This window comes from Aristolochia californica, unplaced genomic scaffold (assembly GCF_029961685.1).
Source record: "Aristolochia californica isolate CCGP_79_NKW_82.1479 unplaced genomic scaffold, dmAriCali1.0.hap1 SCAF_7, whole genome shotgun sequence".
Taxonomy (NCBI): Eukaryota; Viridiplantae; Streptophyta; class Magnoliopsida; order Piperales; family Aristolochiaceae; genus Aristolochia; species Aristolochia californica.
Window position 1 is genome coordinate 35,958,347 of NW_027182268.1, and position 22,035 is coordinate 35,980,381.

At 37.1% G+C, this 22,035-nt stretch overlaps 4 protein-coding genes across 4 annotated transcripts; 1 reads left to right on the forward strand and 3 right to left on the reverse strand.

Annotated features, from left to right (window-relative positions):
* Positions 1-395: 395 nt before the first annotated feature.
* On the reverse strand, positions 396-6,241 carry LOC137936413 (small ribosomal subunit protein eS25-like). Its single transcript, XM_068781061.1, has 7 exons — positions 6,138-6,241; positions 4,768-4,841; positions 3,969-4,050; positions 3,222-3,351; positions 3,034-3,108; positions 1,573-1,707; positions 396-778 (listed from the first exon to the last, which is right to left on the reverse strand). Exons 3-7 carry the CDS (start codon positions 4,046-4,048, stop codon positions 665-667), a joined length of 534 nt encoding a protein of 177 aa, XP_068637162.1. The 5' UTR covers positions 4,049-4,050; positions 4,768-4,841; positions 6,138-6,241; the 3' UTR covers positions 396-664.
* A 2,925-nt stretch (positions 6,242-9,166) lies between these two features.
* On the reverse strand, positions 9,167-9,331 carry LOC137935864 (defensin-like protein 19). Its single transcript, XM_068780250.1, has one exon. It carries the CDS (start codon positions 9,329-9,331, stop codon positions 9,167-9,169), a length of 165 nt encoding a protein of 54 aa, XP_068636351.1.
* A 3,123-nt stretch (positions 9,332-12,454) lies between these two features.
* On the forward strand, positions 12,455-13,892 carry LOC137937591 (uncharacterized). Its single transcript, XM_068782688.1, has one exon. The coding sequence runs from the start codon at positions 13,011-13,013 to the stop codon at positions 13,710-13,712; it is 702 nt and encodes a 233-aa protein (XP_068638789.1). The 5' UTR covers positions 12,455-13,010; the 3' UTR covers positions 13,713-13,892.
* Positions 13,893-16,420: 2,528 nt separating this feature from the next.
* On the reverse strand, positions 16,421-19,608 carry LOC137937379 (abscisic acid 8'-hydroxylase 2). The gene is made up of 11 exons (XM_068782444.1): positions 19,549-19,608; positions 19,051-19,307; positions 18,459-18,780; positions 18,224-18,373; positions 17,950-18,124; positions 17,784-17,863; positions 17,268-17,351; positions 17,115-17,193; positions 16,898-17,004; positions 16,690-16,808; positions 16,421-16,599 (listed from the first exon to the last, which is right to left on the reverse strand). The coding sequence occupies exons 1-11, from the start codon at positions 19,606-19,608 to the stop codon at positions 16,497-16,499; spliced, it is 1,536 nt and encodes a 511-aa protein (XP_068638545.1). The 3' UTR covers positions 16,421-16,496.
* Between the last annotated feature and the right edge of the window lie 2,427 nt (positions 19,609-22,035).

Here is a 22,035-nt window from a genome sequence, read left to right on the forward strand (position 1 = left end):
CATCCGATCATGATCAGCCGACTGAAATAACCATTTCACACTAAACGACTGAAATAGCCTCAGATAGCCTCTTTCTCTGTAAAAGTTCAATCCACAGATTTGTAAGCCACAACATACCTATATAAACTGATCAAAAAGTTTTTTAGAAAAAAAACATACAGAACCCTTGTATTGTAAACACGATTACCCTGGAAAGTAGTTTAATTCCAGTACACTCTGAGTTACAAATTCCTTTCTGGTTTGATGAACCTGTAAGCATCATCTTCAAGCTTTCTGATTTCCTTGTAATCCATCTTTACCACAGAATTATTCCTGCTGCATTTTGCAGTAATTCTTTTTTTCTCCAGGTTTATTTTTTTTCACCAGTATAATGTTATTTTATTTTTCTTCTGGACTACACAACGTTTATCCCTCGTTCAAATGGAAAAACTGAGAAAGATGTGAACGCCAAGGTTCAAGTTCAAATTTAGTCATAACTCAACCCATTAACATAATATCAAACTCGATAGTTTTCTCACTGAACAACAGTAAAAGATACCAAAAACCCATATCTCATATAGCTCTAATAAAACATGCTCATTCAACTAAAACGGGGTGCCCTGCAGAGATTGACCCGGATTTAGAAGGTGAAAATAGATTACAAGGTGTCCTGAAGAGAGAAATCTCATGTATTGGTTGCTCTCGTGTAGATCTGCTGACTTGCATGTTTAGAGACCATCCTAATTGACCCTTTTGACATCAAATCCATAATCGCCCTACGGGCAAGTGACCCATTTATCTGACATTGAAGCAGCACAATTAATTAGCACTTCAATCACCCAAATATTAATAAATAAAATGGTCCCAGTACACAAATTCAAAGTATCAGCATGCCAAGGAACAACCAAATTACACATATTTTTCAATATAGAAACAGGACTTGTATACTAAAAGGTAGAGAGTCAAATTTCCTCCTCCTACACACATAGTTACTTGGGTAGCTTAAGTTACCAAAGGTAGGGAATCAAACTTCAAATTCCACTCTTAAGAATGAAATCGTTGAAATCCGTCAAATGATCAAGGATTACACAATGGTACTAACCTGGATGTAGATAACTGATACCTACCAAGTATGATCTGTAATCGGATAACAATGCCAGACAAGAAAACTTACATGACACTCCAGTTAAATGTAGGTTGGTAAAGAGAGGACACATAACAGAGTCAGCCTTAATCAAGTAAACACCAATTCTTAGCAATTTCCTCACTCATGCTGGAGAACATAACTATAACCCCTAACACCATACTGCAACTTCAATAATTATCCACTCTTCGAAAAGCCTACAATTCCAGCATGTCCCATAAGAACTACAGAAAAGGTGGGACAAATCACACTCAAGTGACATCAATTAGAATGTATCTTCCAACCCACTCAACAGCCATCAAGTGGACCGTATCTTGCAACCCACAACTACTTTCATAAAATAATACACCCAAAAAATAAGAAGGAATTCTAACATTGCACTCAATTACTATAATCAATTAATCACAATTTAATTTTTCTGAACAAAATCAACAGTTATAAGTAATTACCCTCAATCTATCGGACAAGATGGAAGGAGTGATGAGCTTGTATTTAGGAACTTCTGATAGAAGCTTATCATATGTGGCTTGGTCAAACAGCACCACATTGTTCACCTTTTCTTTCTGCTTTCCTTTGCTCCATTTCTGAAAAGCAAACACGTGATAAATAACAACTAAAGACCCAAACACCATTGTATGTTTAAAAGCCAGAAATGGGTAAATCACAAAACATAAATGAAACTTAAATAAGAAAAAACCACATAACAGCAAAATTTAAACTTGGAAAATAAATGATTTCTAATAGGACTTAAACAGCTCACCAGTAGCCACAAAGGAGAAAAGGGAACCCAGACCAAAAGAGAAATAGAGATATTTATAAAAAAAAAAAAATGTACAAGTGTTGCTTAAAGAAAAGAGTCAAATACGAAAAGCAAGCAGCTGGTTAGAATGCAGAACACTCTGATATTTCAATGTATGTTTTCCACTAATATCTGAGATGAAAACCACTCTTCTAAAACAAATAGGTTTTATTCATTCCTTCCTCAAAACACACATAAATGCCAATTATTCCTTAAAAAAAATACTAATACTGTAATCCCTTCCCAATTGAATGACAAAAATACATATCAGCCAGCGAACACTACTAACAGTTGAAGCCCAGACATTTCCTCCCTCTCGTTTATGTAACTTCTTTAGGAAGCTTTCAATTATAAACCAACAAGGTAGCTGAGTGACAATCTTCTCCTCCTCAGAAAAACCATATTAATAATGTCGAAATAGACATCACATATTTGAGCTGTTCGTTCTGTTTAAAATTTTTGCCTTTTTTATTTTAATAGTTGATGGGCGTTTAAATTGGAGGATATGACTGTCAGGTTTAGGTTCTATTTGTATACTTGGCAGGTTTATTTGTGTTACGGTATACTTGCTTTATTAGTTTTTGGATTCACCATTTGTTATTTGGCCTGCTTGAGTAATTCTGCTTATACTAGTGAGTTTTACAGTCCCACTGGTCCAGAAGCTCAAGCTGAAGCATTCACTTTCCAGGTTACAGAGCAAGGCCTAGGACCTACAGTGGGATCAATCCCATAACATTTGACAGAGTTGGTTGTAAACCTCCAAGGGAAATTACAATTAAAAAAAAATTAAAACTTGCTCAGAGGCCAAAAATTCTCGGACTTATGATAGTCTTTCACTCTCCCAGAGCAGAAGAATATTTCCCCTCTTCCTCATTCGTTAAATACATAGTGCAAATAATGCAAAACAATTGAAATATTCATTTTCATCAGGAAAATAGCGGCTGTGGATGAGACGCCAATAGAGAAAAAAAATTCCGATCACACCTCCTATCGTATTTATGTAATAAAAGGAGGCAGAAAATGTAGGTACGGTGGAATGAAATAGAGTTGTTAGAGGCGTTTAAGCACCCAACAAAGAAAAAAAGAACTATAAAGAAAAAGCACTGCCTACCTTCTTCTTTTGCTTGCCTCCGCCGGATTTGGCTGGCTTTGATGATGGAGGAGGAGCTTTGTCTTTCTTGGGCGCCTGACAACAGAAAACGAAAAGAAAAAAGTCGCATCAAAACAGAGAAGCTAAAGGGGAAAGACCCAGCTGCGCTGAATCGGCGAAGAACACAGACATGCAAGAGCTATACGCACCATTTCGTCTAAGTTTGGAAAGCAGAGAGCGAGGGGGTCTGAAAGTGCGGATGGATATGATATAATTGCAGCAAGGACGCATAAAACCCTAACAGGGGTGAGCCCACTGTCCAATAGCGTCGTATTTTGCCTGTCTCAATTCAAAAGTGAGTGACCATACATCATCGATTTAAGATATTATTTAATTTAATAAAAAATAAATTACATTTATTAATTATTAAAAAAATATTTTTCTAATATAATTAATACCTCACATTATCGATTTAAGATATTATTTAATTTAATACAAATATTTGAACTAAAAGAGTTTTATTTCTTTTTTAACTTCTTCCTGAACTTCAAATGACCGAGGGAATCACTGTAGGTGTATGCCATGGATCGAATATCCTCCATTGTAACTCGCTTTTTTTTTTGGAGACAACTTTCCCTGCTTTCTAACAAGTATGTTTGAAGCCCTTCCACTAATATCTCTGAAATCTCTTGTTCTCACTCGCAATGATACTCCTCCAAAAACAGAAGAGCAAGCAAGCATTGATGGTTATCATATACAATAGAAACAAATGCCTGTTTAAGTACTGTATATTTGGGACATGCAGATGGTTCAAATTTCATCCAGAAGCCAGTTTTTAATTACATAGATCACAAAGACTGCACAAGAGCCAACTGCAATAGAAACCACAACGAGCCTAACCCACAAGAAGGACAAAAATGCCTCCAACACAAACCCATGCCACAAGTAAAACCAACCAGCAGAGAATATGGTTCCTATTATAGCTCCCACCACCACTTGGCTCATACTGTGAAGTTGTTGTGATACCCGAAGCCATGACTGCCAACATAGATAAAACATATGGAATTATATCAAAACCATTTATATAACATGGACCCCAAAATAAAAACAGACAACAAAGATCAAATGCAAGTACTCAATTTTTTTTCTTTTTTTTTAATACAACAGGAAATGAACTAATGAATGGTGACGTCTTCAGCAGGTTAACAATGGCTCAATTGACTGGGTGAAAACTCATTTTGACATGGATGATGGCTTGAGAACTTCTGAGCCAGCCCCCTTCAATGGAAGTTCCAACATCTCTGTCCAAGTGTTGAGAGTAAATCTTAACCCTTGAAGGAATTCCTCATACATGACAAGCTTCAGTGAGATCCGGAAGCACAAGGAATACATGCTCAGGAAAAGGTTGAAACTAGGGTCATGAACCCTGAATACTCATCTGTATACTAAGACTATTTTCATTCTTGTTTTGACGACGACGATGATGTACATGAACTAGGGTGGATGTTTTATCATTAGATACCATCTTGGGACCTTTAGAATCTGATACATATCGGCTAATAAATGATCGTGTATCATACAGTATCATCTTGTCTTAAGTTGAAAAAATCATTAAAAGATAAAACATGCAAAATGTTACGCAATTGTGGAGAGTATCAGCATCTCCAAAATCTAAAACATATCAGCTACCATCTTTAACATGAACTGAAATACACAAAAAAGTACTGGGCATATGACATTAGGTCAAAAACTTACCAGATATGCTCCACTACTTAAGACAAGAGCTCCAACAGTCAGGGTAAGAGCATTTATTCCCAGCCACTCAAACACTGTCAGATGAAGACCCAAAGAACAATCATAAGCTAACCAATTACATGGCATTTGAACAATAAGATAAGACTGTGTTTAGGCACTGCATGAATTCTCAAAAAGCTGGGCCCAAAAATCAGTCACTTTTGTCAGTGATGAGACCACTCCCACAAAGAACCAGTTTACATACAGATTTGTTGAATTTATCTGACTCCGAATTAAGACAACACAAAAAAAATCAGCTTCGACAAATTGGACTTGAGTAAAATCAGTTTTGAACAGGCTAATCTTTGAAGATTTTTTATGTTATCAACCCCACAGGGAAATACCAAGAATAAATACCTCGATTTAGAATTTTTTTATATCATTCCTATCAGTCTTAAAATATACACCTTAGTTATATAATTATTAGATCTCCCAACAAGATATGACAAAATAAAAAAGGAGGCATTACATATCCTCTGTTTGTAGGAAATGGCTGCACCATTATATATATACCAAGAGACCAGAAAAAACAGCCCAATTATTTTCCAACATCGTACTTTCTATAATCTGTAATAAAACCACTCATAATACTTTTTTAAACTAACAAGTTCTTTTACAATTATATTAATTAAAAATATATTTTTTTCTGAATGGTTAACAAACATATACCTTAGAAACGCATCCAAGTAAACTGTATGCTGTAAATACTGAAAAACCAAGTCTGTCATCCATTTAATAAGGAAAAGAGAAAATGAAATGCATTAAAACCGTATACAGTAGATACACTTTCCAGAACATTAAAAGACCAAAGATACTCCAATCATGTCAAGCAATGAACATACACTGGAAAATAATCCAACTTTGCAGAAGAGATGAATCTGCACATTTGATTGGCATCATATGACAAGATCTGCTTGCTTAAGGAAGCTTGCCAATCCCATTTTCAGGTTGTGAATTAGCTTTAAGTAGATTGTAGTGAACTCACTACGAAGCTACTTGTTTCCTAAAGTGGGATCAATGTATGCACTGGGAAATGCATCTTTCAAGCTGGAGAATCAGTTAATACAAAATCGAGAGTGTTTTCCTGTAAGTTTGGGAACATTATTCTGGCCCAGGTATAAGGTATAGTCAGTGGTAGAGTAAGTTTGTCATTATCCAGTAGGGTAATAAGATAAATGGGTAAAGAGTATGCATTTAACTCTTTTATCCTTCAGCGCTTTTCCCCAGAGTTTCAATGGTTAGTAAGATAAAAATAGGAAAACATAATAAAATTGAAAAAGTATATATGATTCTAAAAATTCCACTACGTCCACTAAAGCAAAACAATTTACCTGTGGAGAGCCACTGGCAATGATTAATTCGGATTATAACCGCATGGGTCGCAGCAAAGTGATTCTGAAAGTTAAGAGACCCATGGCCTCCCGTGATTCTGCTTGGTTCTGACATAGCACAAACCATCAGGGGTTTACAAAATCCCACAACGTGTAAACTTGTTATGTGTTATTTTTTTTCTCCCTCCATTTAAATTCAATTGATATAAGTTCAAACAATTCCTTCAACTAAGAAAAAGGTAGAACATATAACATGGAAACCTAGTGTTTCTTTCTCTTCTCTAGCTCTTGCACAGTTTTAAGATTTGGTAGAAATTTTATGAAGATATTATAAGAAGCATTAACTAGTTATCTAATTCCATGCTCTCTGAGTAGAGAGTTTGGATATTTCAAAATTGATGCCAGTGGTTTGACAAACAGGAATTCCCAAAAGACTTGGGGACAATCACTAACAACAAACAGGAAACAAGCTCACTACGAGTTTCAGTGTGTCATTTAGTACTTACATGCAAGAGCAATAAATACAACACAGAAGAAGATCGATTGGGCATGAGAAGATGGCATTCCAGGGTCAGACTTCAATCCAGGTACAGGTCGCTGTTGGTTCAGTATCCTCTTTAAAGTAATGGAGAGCCCTGCGTTTAGGACTGATCCCATTGCAGTCCATAAAACTTCAGCATCATGCTTCCAGATAAGTATAACACCAAAAATAACTGCAACAAGCCACTTGCTCTGCAATTAATAGTAGAAAAACTAGGATCAGGTAAAATATATATGTTAAGATAATATTCAAAAGTAAGGTAGTATCAGATGCTGAAAGTTTTCAGTGGTCGGGAGGTCATCAATGGAATAGATAGCTGAAACAGTTTTGAGGGCATAAACCTTGATGGAAGTTACTCAGAACCAACATGAAATACTTAATATCTATTTGTACAAGTGCAGCAGGTATAGCATATGTCTCCGCTGTTCAGTGGAAGAATAGGCTCAGAATGCAGAAATTGCCCTGTTGAATCAATTAGTTTTTCAGTTAACTTCTCGATTGAGTAAACGAAAGCTTATATCTTCTTTTAGAGCAATCTGGTAACAAATGCACGGATTCATCTTCTTTTAGAGTAAGCGAACAACAAATGAGTGGCTTACTCGATTACTGATGCGTAATGAAAACTAAAAATTCAGTTTTTCGACTTAATTCAACCGGTGAGCATAATCCAAGACCTCAGAGCAGCACGCCAAATAGAATCCAGTAGTCAAACCTTCCAAACCTCCCCCCAAAAAAATCATGTAATTCAGATCATTATCAACCTAGTCACGTACTTTCTATCACAATTTCATGCGCAACAATCGTAGAAGAGGAAGTTATGCATAATAGAAGTAAGACTCACCGATTTATTTACTACGTATTCCAGTCCACCCGGTGCAAAATCTTGTTGAAACTCCGGCAATCCATTATCCATAACAGCATCAGTATCCACAAAGGCACTATCTTCCCCACTAGTGCCGCTTCTAAAAGCAAAGACTTGACTTAATTCAGTCATGGGCTTCTGCTCCAGAAGCGTGTGTCTTGAAGACCCAGACCACTGAGAAGCAAAACAAACCGAAATCGAGTTTTGAGAGGTACGAAATATAATGGGGTTTGGCGATTTCAAGCGAGACGCAAGCGACGGAGAGAATTTGAGGTTGGGCATGTAAGAAAAAGTAGTCGCGGCGGACATGTTAGTTTGGGTAAAAGGAAAGGAATAGGAAAGAAGTTGCAGAGTGAGTATGAGAATCGTAAGGTGTAAGAGAACGAGAAGACATTGATGTAGGTAGTTGAATCGGTTTAATAGAGAAATCTGGTCCAGAAAAATCCAATAGGGCACATCAGAATTTTTGGATAGTATCTGGTCGGCAAGGATGATGACCGGAGTAAACAATTTTTCTGGTTTGATCGGAGGAGGGGTCGAAACTCCAACAAGTTGCTCACAAAAGTGGCGTACATGGGTAGTTTGAAATTTCATTTCGACATGGCTGTCTTATGGCTATTATCAGTTTGGCACTTCCGAAGCAAAGATGGGACTTGTCTTTAGTGCTCTGAGGAAACGAAGCTTTTATTCGGTCGACGGTTCGCCAAATGTCAATTATCGGCTCCTGTCAAGGGCCCTGATGATTGCTATTCGACAAGAAAGGTTCTTTTCGCACAGGGAAAGAACATCGTAGAAGCGTATTGCAAGGAGGAGGATTAAAAAAAAAAACTCTGATACTAGTCATCGTCTCATCGGAGAATACTCTGGAGTCTCTGGCCACGAGTTTACAAAAATAATAAAGAAACCCAATGTGGCTGGTTGTCGTCGTTGAAGAATACGAGCAGCAAAAGAGCTGTAACGCCACGGGCGACGCCCCCGAAGTGCCGTCTCTGTAGCTACAAAGATGACTCTTTCTCGACCAATATCAACATTCATTCAGAAGCAGTTCGCTCAACTACTTTGGGTAGAGTTGGTGGATTTTTCATTACTGAGAATCCGAAGTTCCCAAATCCCACCAAGCAATTCGCATAGTTAAAATTCAACTAATACCTGGTAGACTGGTACATTTGATTCATCTGAAAGATTTCGCAGATGCTTGCATTTGGTTTATCATGGTAATGATTTTGGATAAGAGTAATACTTAGTCAGATATCAACTGATAAACTATAGTGCTTGATTATGTATTTAGAACATGTTCATGATGTGAGAATCTGCTAAAATCACGAAACTTGAATTACAGCAGGTCATCGAATATATAATAAAGGCCGAACTTACGGAAATAAATAAAAAACACAGAGAAGCTTGAATTGAAAGGATGCTTTCAATACACCCAAGAGATTTGCGTTAACAACAGGAATTATTGGTTTAACTAAACTTTCAGATACAGTTCTTGGCCTCCAGTAACGAGGCAAAGATCAGACAAAACATACTATGTGAAGTACACGCCCATGTGAAGCATTAAATGAGTTGCAGAATGAAATGATGTGCGACGATTCTGATTGATGATATTTTTGGTGTTCAGAGTTCTTAACATTCGACATAGCAGAAGCACGCAAAACCAGGCCACTGGAAGTGGCAAGCCCCATGCACAGCTTCTTCCCAATCCTTGCACTGTTGGTCACAGTGATGGGTATTGATGCACATACCTGACCACGTTACGCTTCTCTTTTCACACAGTTTCGCCTCCGCCATTTCCAAGTCTGTGAAAGCATCCAAGCATCTGTCATGTCTTCTCCATAATTTATATATTACAGAACTTAACATTTAACACAATCCTAATCCTTCCATTTGCAACTATTTTAACCATCTCGAAAAGAAACATGCAGAAGGAAAAGGAACAGTACTCACCGTAAGGAGAAGAGAGGAGGAAGACGATTATCAGACAAACATACAGGTTTTTCATTCTTCTGCAACACAGAGTTTCGCGATTTAGGAGATTTTCAGAATAAAAATGGCGAGGTTGTTAACAGGAAGTGACTAGGAAACATCGTGGTCGGCGGTGATAAAGATTAAAATAGTGCAGGTTATAGGAAATTCTCGGAAAACTAATACGTGTTTATCAATAGTCTCACGTACATTAATTAGTACGAAGATATTGCGTTTATTAGTTGAGAAAAAGGTTTTTTAAGTTGTTAATCATTTTAAGATAAAACCTTGGACCCAATTTAACATGATATCATAGCAAAATTCTCTTAATCAATTTTTTTTGGCATTTGTACAGCCACAAAATAATATGAAAATTAGTTATAGTGTTTTTGTTTACAGAAGAAATAAAATTATCTTTATTAATAATAAAATAAAATAAAACTAAAAGGTGCTTCTTAGTTTATTTTCCCATAATTTCCTATTGGAATAATAGGAAACTCATTTTCTTATTCTTTTTAATATTTCGTAAAGAGAAGAGAAATCAAGACGAATCAAATAGAAAATTTTCTCATCCATAAAATTGCATAAATATTGGAAAATTTTGACCAATGAGAAAATTTCCCGTGATATTATTTTTCCATACTTTGTGTTTAGCAAAAATACACCCTAAAAATAATTATTAGGGGTGGTTAATCCACAATAAACTTGAAATAAAGTGAAGAATTCAATTCATTTTAAATAAATTGATTCAACTTCAACTCATCATTGGGTGTTAGTGTAGATGAATTCAAGTGCACTGAAAAATAAATGCCAGTGTTAGTGCCCCAAAATGAAAAGTATGATATAAACAAGAGAATGAACAATTTTTTATAATATATTTAAATAAAACATATACCTAAACAGATAATTAACTAAAAGTAAACATGGTTACTATACTTATAAGTGATTTAACGTATAGTATTAGAATATATTAATATCCTAATTAATGAAATATTATATTATATTATATTAATTAATGATTATTATTTATTATAAATTAATACAATAATTACGTGTGGCTAGAATAAATTATTAAAAATAAAAAATAACATAAGCGAATATAATAAATAAATAAATTATTTTTTAATAACATAAGATATATTTTAACATTAAAAACCACTAATTTAATAAAATAATAAAAAATTAATATAGTAAGTAAATATATATTTATCAATAAAAAAAATATTTTTATGTATTATTAATTAATAATATATTGTCACAAAATTTAAAACCATTGGTTTAATTAATTATAACAATAGGATAATTAAACCAAAACAATTTATCAAATATTTATTTTAATAATATTTTAGTTATGACTATTAAATCATGACACACGTGTCATCTTCCACACGGCGCGCGTCATCTTCCTCAATTGCGGGAGACTATGGCGATGGAGCCCGTTTCGACGGTACGCCGAAAGGGAGAAGAGAGGGAGGCCGAGAGAGAAGAGAAGTTGGGAGCCTCCCGTGCTCAGCGATGGGGGGGGGGGAGGAATAAAATGTGGCCGATCGCGGGGGAAGGAGCAACGCGCGCTTCAATTGTTTGATTTGTAAAACAGGTACCCATTTTTTGCCTGAGCGAATTAATTGACGTGATTCATTTAAAGTGTAATTTATTGTATACTAACCCCTTAATCCAATGAACTAAATAATGCAAGAGTAATTCATATCACTTTAAAGTAGACTAACCCCCTAAAAGAGAGAAAGATAATCGTTTTTACTTAGAAGAAGTAAACAGCATTTCCTCCACTTGTTGAGAAGCGGTGGGAAAAAATAAGCTGCCCTACACACCAAAAAGAAAGAATGTCTTTTGTGAAATTATTATTATCGGTGGGCCATTCTCAGACATAAGCTTCCGAATTTCGAGGGGAAAAGAGGGGACACGTTGGACTTCCTTAGGTGCTAAGAGATTCAAATATTGCTAGTGGGCCTTTTCTTTATAAGCTTTTCCTTAGGCCCACGTACTGGCACTTCTCTTTTGCCAACGTGGATCAATTGCTTTCTTCCAATGGTTCCAACTTCGAAGTTTCTCTTCGGACCCGAAATTTGGATCCGGCCTGGGTAATCGGACTTTGCGTCTTCTTCAAAGTTCAAACCCTAACAGAGAAGCCCACTTTACCTACCCTGACTCTCTTTTTTCTGCGTAGGCCGCCTCCTCCTTCCTTTTACATCTTCTATTGGATTTCTATTGGAATGTAAAGGCTCTGTGTCGTCAACCACAAGATAAAATAAAAAGATAAAATAAAAAGATAAAATAAAAAGATAAAATAAAGATGTATGGATCGGTTAAACAGACGTACCCGTGAAGCATTTGTAAGCAAATATGGAGTCGCCGCCTGGTTTGTATTAGGTAATCTCATGCTTTACTGATTACACTTCAATCCCTACAAAACCGACACTCAAAATGCCAGCAATTTTGTTACCCTGATTGTCAAAAACTCTCTGAGACTTTTTTCTGGTTTTCGTCTCCTGTACTTGCGATTGGAGAAGCCATCGTCCAAACTCCGGCGAAAGCCTCACCGGCTACGACACGACCGATTAAACAAACCAAAAAATAAGCTTAGGAGGAAAACGTGAAACCCGGTCCGACCCCACGCACGATTCCTCCGTCCACCCGACATTCCGTATTCCATTTGCTCCGGTTCAGCAGTTTAGAAGAAAAAAAACAGAGTTTGCTAGGTGAACCAGGTAATGAACCCCGGTCTGGTCTATTTTTTTTACCCGATTCAGTAGCGAACTGGGCGCATCTAATCGGTTTACAGCTTACACGCACGTACTACTGTACGACCTTTAGTTAACCGCTCGTGCCGGCAGATATTTTCGCTATCCTTTTCTTCGACAAAGCACGAGTTGCGAGTATAAAAGGCAGAGCTGCACTGGTTGATAGCTCCAGCTATTGGTAGGAGTGACTACTAAAGAGAGCTAAAAGATCGTCAGCACCAAAACAGAAGATAAGAGCTTAAAACCTCTCTTCTCCTCTCTGTTCTTTCCTAGTGGTTTTTTCCCTTCCCTCCGCTTTCCTCGTTTCGAAACATCAAATAGCGGGAAAGGTGAGCCATCCGAGAAGACGGAGGGATCGCCGTGATACCCTTCCAAGTCCCGATGCTAAAATCTGTCATTGGTCGAGTGATCTCCGTGAAACACGCCCTGAGATTTTCTCTCTCAATTTCCATCTCCTTTTTATCTTCTGCTCCCAGCTTTCTTGTCCTCAAAACGCTCTGTTAATTTCTACCTTAAGCGTTTGATACAAGAACCGACTGATTGGTGTCTGCTTGTCGGCACAGAGCTAGATCCGAAGAAGTATATATCTTCCTCTGATCTCCGAAGGTGTGGATTCGTGTGGAAAAAAAAAAAATCATCATTAAACACTACTAAATGGCGTCGTGAATTTCGGCTTCGCTTTCCTGACCTTTTCTTTTTCCCAAGTTGAGTAACTTAGCTTCCGAGGAAAAGTAACAGAGGAGAGGATGGATTCCTTCGAGATCGATCCAGTTAAAGCAGAGAAAACCATGGCGATGCGGCGGTACCATCGGATTCATAAACTAGCCAGCATTTTCCGCTACGTCGAGGTCTTTGTCGGGCTCGTCTTCCTGAGCTGGATCTCCTTTCGCCTTCCGATCGCTATGAAGATCTCCGGCGACCTTTTCCGCCAGGTATTGGACCTCGTCGTCAGCCCTTGGTTTGTCTTCCTCGTCGGAAACGCCATCATCATCACGCTAGTTTCTAAGTCGGGCCAGTTTTCCGTCAACAACTCCCCTGGCAGCTCCTCTTCCGCCTCCACCGATCTCTACGAGGAATTCCTGAAGAACAGCGAAAGTCGAGCCAAGGTCCGTACGGAGGAGGCGGTTGTATACCAGGACAAAGCCGTATGCGTGGAGAGTCGATTCGAGAATGCTGATACGAGCTCCCGTACCATCTCACCAAATAAGAAAAAGTCTCTCAAGTGCCGTACAGAGAGAATGGTGTTTCCAGAGACGAAGCCGGCGATCGAGTGGTCGGAAATGGACACACGCAGGGAAGATGGAAAATGCGAGGAGGCGATTGAGTCTTCTTTCGAGACGGACATGAGTAACGAAGAGTTCCGTCGAGCGGTGGAGGCGTTCATAGCGAAGCAGCAAAAGTTTCAGAGACAGGAGTCCATGGCCATTGTCTTACATGACTGTTTGTGATTTTGTAAATAAAAAGTCCAGAAAAAATGGCGAAGACAAATTCGCAGTCACTACAACGTTTCCTTCTCTTCAGTTTATTTTCTTTCTTATTTTTACAAAGTTCTTTGCGCCTCTGTTCATATCAAATAGGTTTGAAGAACAACGGACTTGCAGTTCAAGCTATTGATCGTTTTTTCACCACTCTAGGCTTTGTTACAGAGACGAAACAAGAAAAGCATGACAAGGAAAGCAGGTCGTTATTGTCTTGAGACTCGCCTGCAAAATGCAGAACCGATATTGCAAATTGTTTTTTTTTTTACCCCCTGAAGGAGGAGGAATAAGATGCTTTTCTCTTTCTTACGTACTAAAAAGATCAACTCGGGGTTAAGGGGTTTCAGATTCTGTGCATTAAGGGGTTTTGGATTATGGGTGTAGGCTGTCATGCACCCAATTGGAAATGTCAAAAAGGAAAATGAAACTGAATGACTTTCCTCTGTAAATATTTGCTTTTCTGGAAGATCCCTTATTTGCACAAACACCCTTTTCTTTATCTTTTTTCTTTTCTTTTCCATTTACAATTTGATGCCACGCCTCCTATTCCCTCACATGTGCAGTAAAGCATCTTCAGTTCTTATTTTTTTGTAAAGAACAGATCAGAATCAGATTGAGATAGCTAGTTCAAATCGTTTGGTTTCTTCTGAGATCTAATTATAACTTCCACTAAGATTGGACTATGGGGTGGTTGAGAAATCTTTTGCTTCTCTCTTGGGGTGCTAAAGAAAACACTATGTCCAGTCTGTGTTTTCTTTCTCTTCTTTCCTCCCCTTCCTTCATTTCTATACCATTTCTTTGCGGCTGAATGCTTTAAGGGCCCCAAATTGATAAGCAATGCTTTGGCATGTTCTAGTGGTGGTGCCACCATTTCTGTAACCAAACGTTATACCGTGTTTACTTGATTCATTTGTCCACTAATATATTCTAGTCTTATTCTCTCTCAATTATATTTCTTTCTCAAAGCTGGCTGATCCTGTGATGGAAGCCTGCCTCGTCTGCAGGCTTCTGTTACATGCCTCTGATTTTGTATATTTCTTTCGTAATTGTACAAAATCTCTATGGATGATGTGTTCTTACTGTACAAATCTTTTTTTTTTTTTTTCTTTTCTGGGTTTTGAGCAATCGAGAAGGATTAAATGTGGTTTTTTTTTTTCTGCTGGTGCTTTTGCATAACGAGGAGCGAATTTTGCAAGACCCACATGATTTAAGATTCGGATAATGTTGCATACAGAGGCTGTCTGCTTTCTTAACCTTATATTATTCTTCGGTATTCCTCCCTTTTACTCATGATCTGATATCGATATCGTGAGCTTCTATATTATCTATATTAAGATGCGGAAGAAGAAATCGGCTTTCTCGCTTTCGTGTCATGTCTTACGCGGAATAGCAACGGAACGAAATGAAAAGAAAGAACAGTCGAGAGGATTAGAATAATGTGCGCACTTGTCTCATATTCCTGCTCTAATATCTTTGTCCCTGTCCACTTGCTATCACGACCTCGTCAGGAGGTCCCATATGGTCCAGAAAGCTTGAGAAATACCACCCCAGTTTTCTAAACGAATTTCTACTGTTCAAGCAACTATGGAAATACTTTTTGAATTGTTGGGCCGAGACAATCCACTACATCTTGTTCGCCTCTTCTTATCGATGCAGAAACAAGTGCTTTGATATAATGAACTCGATCCGTGAACTAGAGAATGAGCATCTTATTCTCTTGGTCAGTATCATATATCAAAATATCGATATCAAAAAGAGAACCAGAAGCGTGGGGAAGAAATAGTTTCTTCTAAGGAATCTGGTTGAAATCGCTTCAAACAGATTCCAATCAACTGGTTGCAGTGTCTGGGATGAGTCAGCTACGACGAATAATAGCGAAAAAGAGCCAGAAAAGAGAGAGAGAGAGAGAGAGAGGGAGAGATAGAGGCAGGGAGGACATACATACTTTTTGAAGTTACATGGAGGCTAGAGGAAAATCGATTAAATGGAATTAGAAAAATTTTCAATGGGAAAAACAGTTAAAGGTCATTTTGTTTTCTTATGATGGGGAGAATGCCTCTTCAACTTGATTTGTTATAATCACAACTTGTAGATTTGATCAATGTTGTTCTTAGTTAAAAATTGCTCCCTGTAGTAAATTTGCTTCATTTTGAAAAACACAAGTTGATTCATCTAGTTGCAAGAAAGGTTATCTATTCAGGAACTGCCATCAGCCTTCTCTCAGCTTGAACCTCCGTATTGGTTCTTCATAATGAAGAAAAGAACGTAGGAGACAGTTCAGAGTCTGTAAGATGTTCGACGAAACAGCAAGCTGAAAGGAACCAAATTCTTATTAATGGCTCATCTGGCCATTACCTACTCTTCACCCACTAACGCGCCTAACTGTACGTGTTCACTCGCTGCAACTGGGTTTGGTCTATGGAGTATGGACAAATACGAGAAGACAAGCAATGATCAAATCGGTGTGACAGGCTTTGCCAGCAGATGGATGATGATTGTCTAATCAGAACAGGTGTGGAGTCAGTCGGGAGGGTGGGGCGCAACTATCTTTACCTCGTCAACTGCTGCAGCGATGACGCCGTACTCTGTGTTCGAAGAATGGAGTAGAGAAGTATCCACTGTTCACAATCATACTGGATGCAATTATTTTGATACATGTAACCTTCAATTAAAACAAACTTTAGCAAGTTTCGTTCTTTCAAATCTTCTTCTTTTCTCTCTGAGGACCTTATAATTGATTGACTGAAGCAGCGGTCAATCAGTCGGAATCCGCCACACTCTCACGGGGCATCCGTTTTTAAGCCTTGGAAATAGAGCTCGGTGCTCTAAGCTCGAGTCCGAATCAATCACCTTCCACCTGCACCAGAATTCCACAGAAGGACAACCGTGTCTTAGATTTCTGATCATCTCTGTGTTGAAAGCACCGAAATATTGGTTGACACCGCACCTGTAAGTTGTAACTAGTCGATGGAGAAAGACGATCATCATGGCCTTGGCGAGGTTCATCCCCAGACAGGTTCTCCCCCCTGTGCCGAACGCTAAGAAGCTGTAGGGCATGCAATCTTCCTGTAGTAAGGGGAAAGGGAAGGAACATCAAATATCAACCATCAATCGTCATTTTATTAGATCATAATGTTAAAATCGACACCACTTACATCGAACCTGGAAGGGGTGAAGTCACTGGGATTATCATAGGTTGATGAATCATAATGGACTGCTCGGGCATCGACGTTCACGATCCAACCTTTCCTTATAAGAATACCTGCAGAAAAGCCAGTTGCTCCTTTCAAATGAATCCACCATGTATATTCAGCTTATGGAAGTTCCAATAAAACCTGTTCTTTAGAAATCGTAATGCTTAATTGTTCTAACCTTCGATCTCACAATCTTTGAGTGCTACCCTTGGAAACCATGGCACCACGGACGCCATCCTCAAGGACTCCTTCACGACCTGAATTTTTGTTTACGAAATTCCCAGTTATCGAAATATGTGACCGAATCAACTATTCTCATATCTAATTTTACCTTCGAGGCGTATGTCATCTCATTTAAATTTTCAAGAGTGAGTGATGAACCAGAGACTCTTTTTGCTAGAGAAAGTTGCAGAACCTGACGAAAGAGAAAAGGCTTTTCACAATTAATTTAATTAACAACAATCATCTTCTACTGAACAAAAAATAATTCCTATCAATCTAAGATTGATTAATTTTTCTACATTTCATCAAGCGGTAATTGCTGGAGACACAATCATGGAAAATTATGAGATTCTTCTTAATCAGAAAAAAAAAAAAAACTTCTACTTACTATACTTCTCTCTCCAATTCATAGTGACGAAGGGAGTCATTTACGAGACTTATTGCTCAACCTTATAACCCATTAATTTTTCTTACCATTTTTCAATATGGAACTTTTTCTATTCAATCATGCAAGTTTTACACCGATTCATACCTGTTTTACATGACTTCCATAGCAGGTTGTTATGCTAATTCGCGTTCTTACTTAAAAGCCGAAAACAGAGATTTAGTTTTCACTTGATCTTACTCTGAGTTTGTCTTGAGCATCCTGGTTCTCGTCAAGGTATTTAATCATCCATGTTATTGCACTTGCTGTAGTAACCTGACCTGCAATTGGCATCCTCATTTAGTGATAAAAATAGGTTAAGCTATATGTCTCTTTTCTCAAATTATGGTATGGAAAGATACTTAACCTGCAATGATGAGTGTCAAAATATTATCCAGAATTTGAGTATCAGTGAGAGCGCTTTTTCTTGAGGATCCTTTATCAGTAATCAGAGATTGCAAAAAATCTTCCTGATTCCCATCTAGTAATTTTCTTCTAGAATCAATCATCTCCTTCACAGTATCCATGAATCTTCTCCTTGCCTGTTTCACCAAGTGATGCTTCTGGCATCATTATAAATACAAGAACCAATCCTGCCGCAGTAATAAATATGTGCGTGGGAAGACCAAGGAAAGGTTTACCTTGAGCCCTTTATAAAAGGTCGTCCATGGTAACTTTAAAGGGAAGGCCAACATCGCATCGGTAATCTGAGAAACATCCTTCTGCAACATTTCCAATCGATCCGGATCTTCCAAATTCATCACCATTTTACATATGGCCATGAAAGTAATCTGGGGAAGACATACAGGGAATATCAACATATCACAACGGGTTCTTTTTTTTTTAATTTAAAAGTGTTTGACAATGAAAGAGTACCTTGAGGGCGTCATTCAGGACAAGCACTGTTTGTTTGGATTCCCAGAGCAGCAGAGCGTTGAGAGTGAGCTGGTCGAATTGTTGGATGACGGAAGACATGGATTCCGTGGTAAAGAGGTCAGAGAGACGTCCTCGGATGAGACTATGGTCCGGCTGAGGAGTACAGAGCAGGCTCTTGCTTCCCACCGCCTCCGCAATGGACCTCATATACGTTTTCGTGAAATTCTGAAAATCACTGCCCAGAACCGCCTTTGCAGCTCCTCTGTTTGAAACGAAGACGTGCGTCTTCCCAAAAATATTTGTCTTGAAGCAGTTACCGTATCTGCACGGGGAGAGATGAAAACATATATAGCAGGTCCAAGGCGAGAACATTCTGTACAAGGCCCACCTTTAATTTACCATGGGAATGAATGGATCATTATCATTTAGGTTGAATCGTATCTAAACACAGTTGATAGAAAGGGTTTAGTTTACGTGGTTGCAGACATGCATGGATTACGAGTACTTCAATCGTCCATGGCAAGAGAGAAGCGACCGCTAGTTGTTTTCATACTTGAGAATGAGAATAGAAACAGTTTCCGAAGATTCTTACCGGAGACGGCGGATTCTGACGAAATCGTAGAACCCCTTGCTGCTGTTATTGGCGGCGAGGAAAGACAGAGTTTCTCCGATCAAAGGGAATCCACGGCTGCCGGGAGGTTCACCCGCCCTGGAACTCCGAACACGGGACATCATTTTCACCATGAGATGAAAGGAGTAGGCGAGTAGAAGGAGAAGGAAGAGGTGGAAGAGGAAGAGAGGCGGCATTGCTGCTACTTCTTCTGTACCGGCTTCCGGAGGTTTTGATGGCTGAGCAAGTAGGAAGCAAATGATCAGTCGTATGTATTTATATATATGTTTATGTTACATAAAAAACAAAAACAAAAGCAGGATTCAAGGAGAAACTACTGTTTGTTCTTGGTTTGGCAGACATTAACAGAACGAATGTAAAAGAAGTAGCAAACATGAAGAACGTCAGCAGATTTCCGAAATCCCAGAAGGTGAGTTAGTGCCCTTAGTGGAAGTGGATCGCCACTTGTCGATTGCTTGCCTGCTCCCCAGCCATAGGGATCCTCTCCTTGGAAGTGCGTTTCTTCATTATCAAGGCCATGACTGACATATAGAAGGGGTTATTCCATATGAAATTAAATTTGAGATGAATTATGATTGACATACCGGGGGGTTAGTCAACTGAAGTTAATCTTTTTCTTCATCTTCATTTTATGCATATAAATGAACGAATTCATATCCACTGGAAAATAATTTCCAATATTAGTGCCCCAAATGAGAAAAATACAAAAAATAAGAGAATTAGTAACTTGTAAAGTATAATTAATTAAAATATAATACTTAAACATTAACTTAGGTAAAATAAATATTATTACTACACGAATAACTAATTTAATGTATAACTAAAATATATTAATATATTAATTAATTTAATTATATATTATATTAGTTAATGATTACTATTTATTATACATTAATATAGTAATTACATGAGTCAATTAACTGTGCACATAATTAATCATAAAAAAATAACGTTAAAAATAACATAAACGAATATAATACATTTAGTTATTAATTTATTGATAATATGTGGTGTTCTTTAGCATAAAAAAGTCATGATTAAACAAGAAAAATCTATCAAATATTAACTTTAACACACTATATATTTTTACATATTATTAATTACAAATATTTTTTCATTAAATTTAAAACCATTGATTTTATTAATTATAAAAATGTGTTAATTAAACCAAGTGCTTGAGTTAACAATATTTTAATTACCACTATTAAATCACTAATACAATAGAGTAAATAAAAAGATATGATTAATAAATAAAAAATTATTATATTAATAACATAAGATGGATGTTTTACAGGGTATTAATTAATAATATATTTTGACAAAATTAAAAATAATTAATTAATCAAATGCATACTTTAATTATATTTTATTTACTAAAGACTTAAATATGAAGTTTAATACAGTAATAAAATTTAACAAAATCGAAATGGGGGAAATGGGGGAAATCGAAATGGGCGAAATCAAACGAAATCGGGGGAAATCGGAAATGGGAGCTATGGGGAAATCGAAATGGGGAAAATCGAACGAAATCAGAAGGTATTTTGGGGGAAAAGAGAATAGTGAGATAGAGAAGGGAGCGGGAGGTTAAAAGGGAGAAGAGAGAGAATAAAGGGAGGCCGAGAGAGATAAGAGAGAGGGAGACCAGAGAGCGAGTCCGAGAGAAGAGAGGGAGGCACGGAGATGAGAGAGGCGGTGCGGGAGAGAGGGCCAAATAGAGAAAAGACCGAGACGGGCCGGAGAAGAGAGGGGGCAGAGACGGAGGCTGGAGGGGAGAGGGAGTAGAGACGTAGCGTGGGGAGACGAGACAGGGGGTGCGGGAGAGAGGGAGAAATAAATAAAAATGAGAAGAGATCGAGAGGGAGGGGGCGTGGTTCTAATCCCTGAGTTTCCTTCATCCGGATGACAGGCAAAAAGGGTCGAAAACCAGATTCCATTTTTTATAACGTGGAGATGATGTTCCGCTTCATCTCCAGCATCGAGATGACATGAAGTCTGGTGCTCCATTAACGACGTAAACTAATGAACGGCGTAATGAGGCTGATCTTCATCTTACCCTTTAAGTTGACTGACTCCCCCTCTATGGGGGTTATTCCATAATTAACTTAAATTTAAGATTTCAATTCATCTTAAATGAATTGATTCAACTTCAACTTCAACTTCAACTTCAATTCATTTATAATTTAAATGAAAACATATTCAAGTGTTATTATCCCAAAATGAAAAATATGATATAAACAAGAGAGTAATTAACTTTTTATAATATACTTAAATAGAACATATACCTAAATAGATAATTAACCAAAATAAACATGGTTACTTCACTTATAAGCGATTTAATGTGTAGTATTAAAATATATTATAAAATAATTAATAAAAGACTATAATATATTAATTAATGATTATAGTTTATTATAAATTAATACAATAATTATGTGTGACTAGAATAAATTATAAAAAAATAAAAAATTTAAAAATAAGCGAATATAATAAATAATTTTTTTAATAATATAAGATATATTTAACATTAAAAGGACTAATTTAATACAGTAATAAAAAATAAATATAATAAATAAATAAATATATTAATTTATCAATAACATAATATATATTTTAACATATTATTAATTAATAATATATTGCCACAAAATTTAAAAACATTGGTTTAATTAATTATAGCAATGGGATAATTAAACCAAGATAATTTATCAAATTTTACTTCAAAAATATTTTAATTACAACTATTAAATCACTAATTTAATATAATAATTACAAAATGAATATACTGAATAAATAAAAATAATTATTTTATAAATAAAAATGTGGATAATAAAGTTATGATGCGGTTTAATTTTTCCTAACTTAGGAAAAATTAAACCAGCGTTGTCTTCCTCATGGCGCTGACAACGACGGGAGACAATGTGCGGGCTAGTAGGCAACAACGACGGA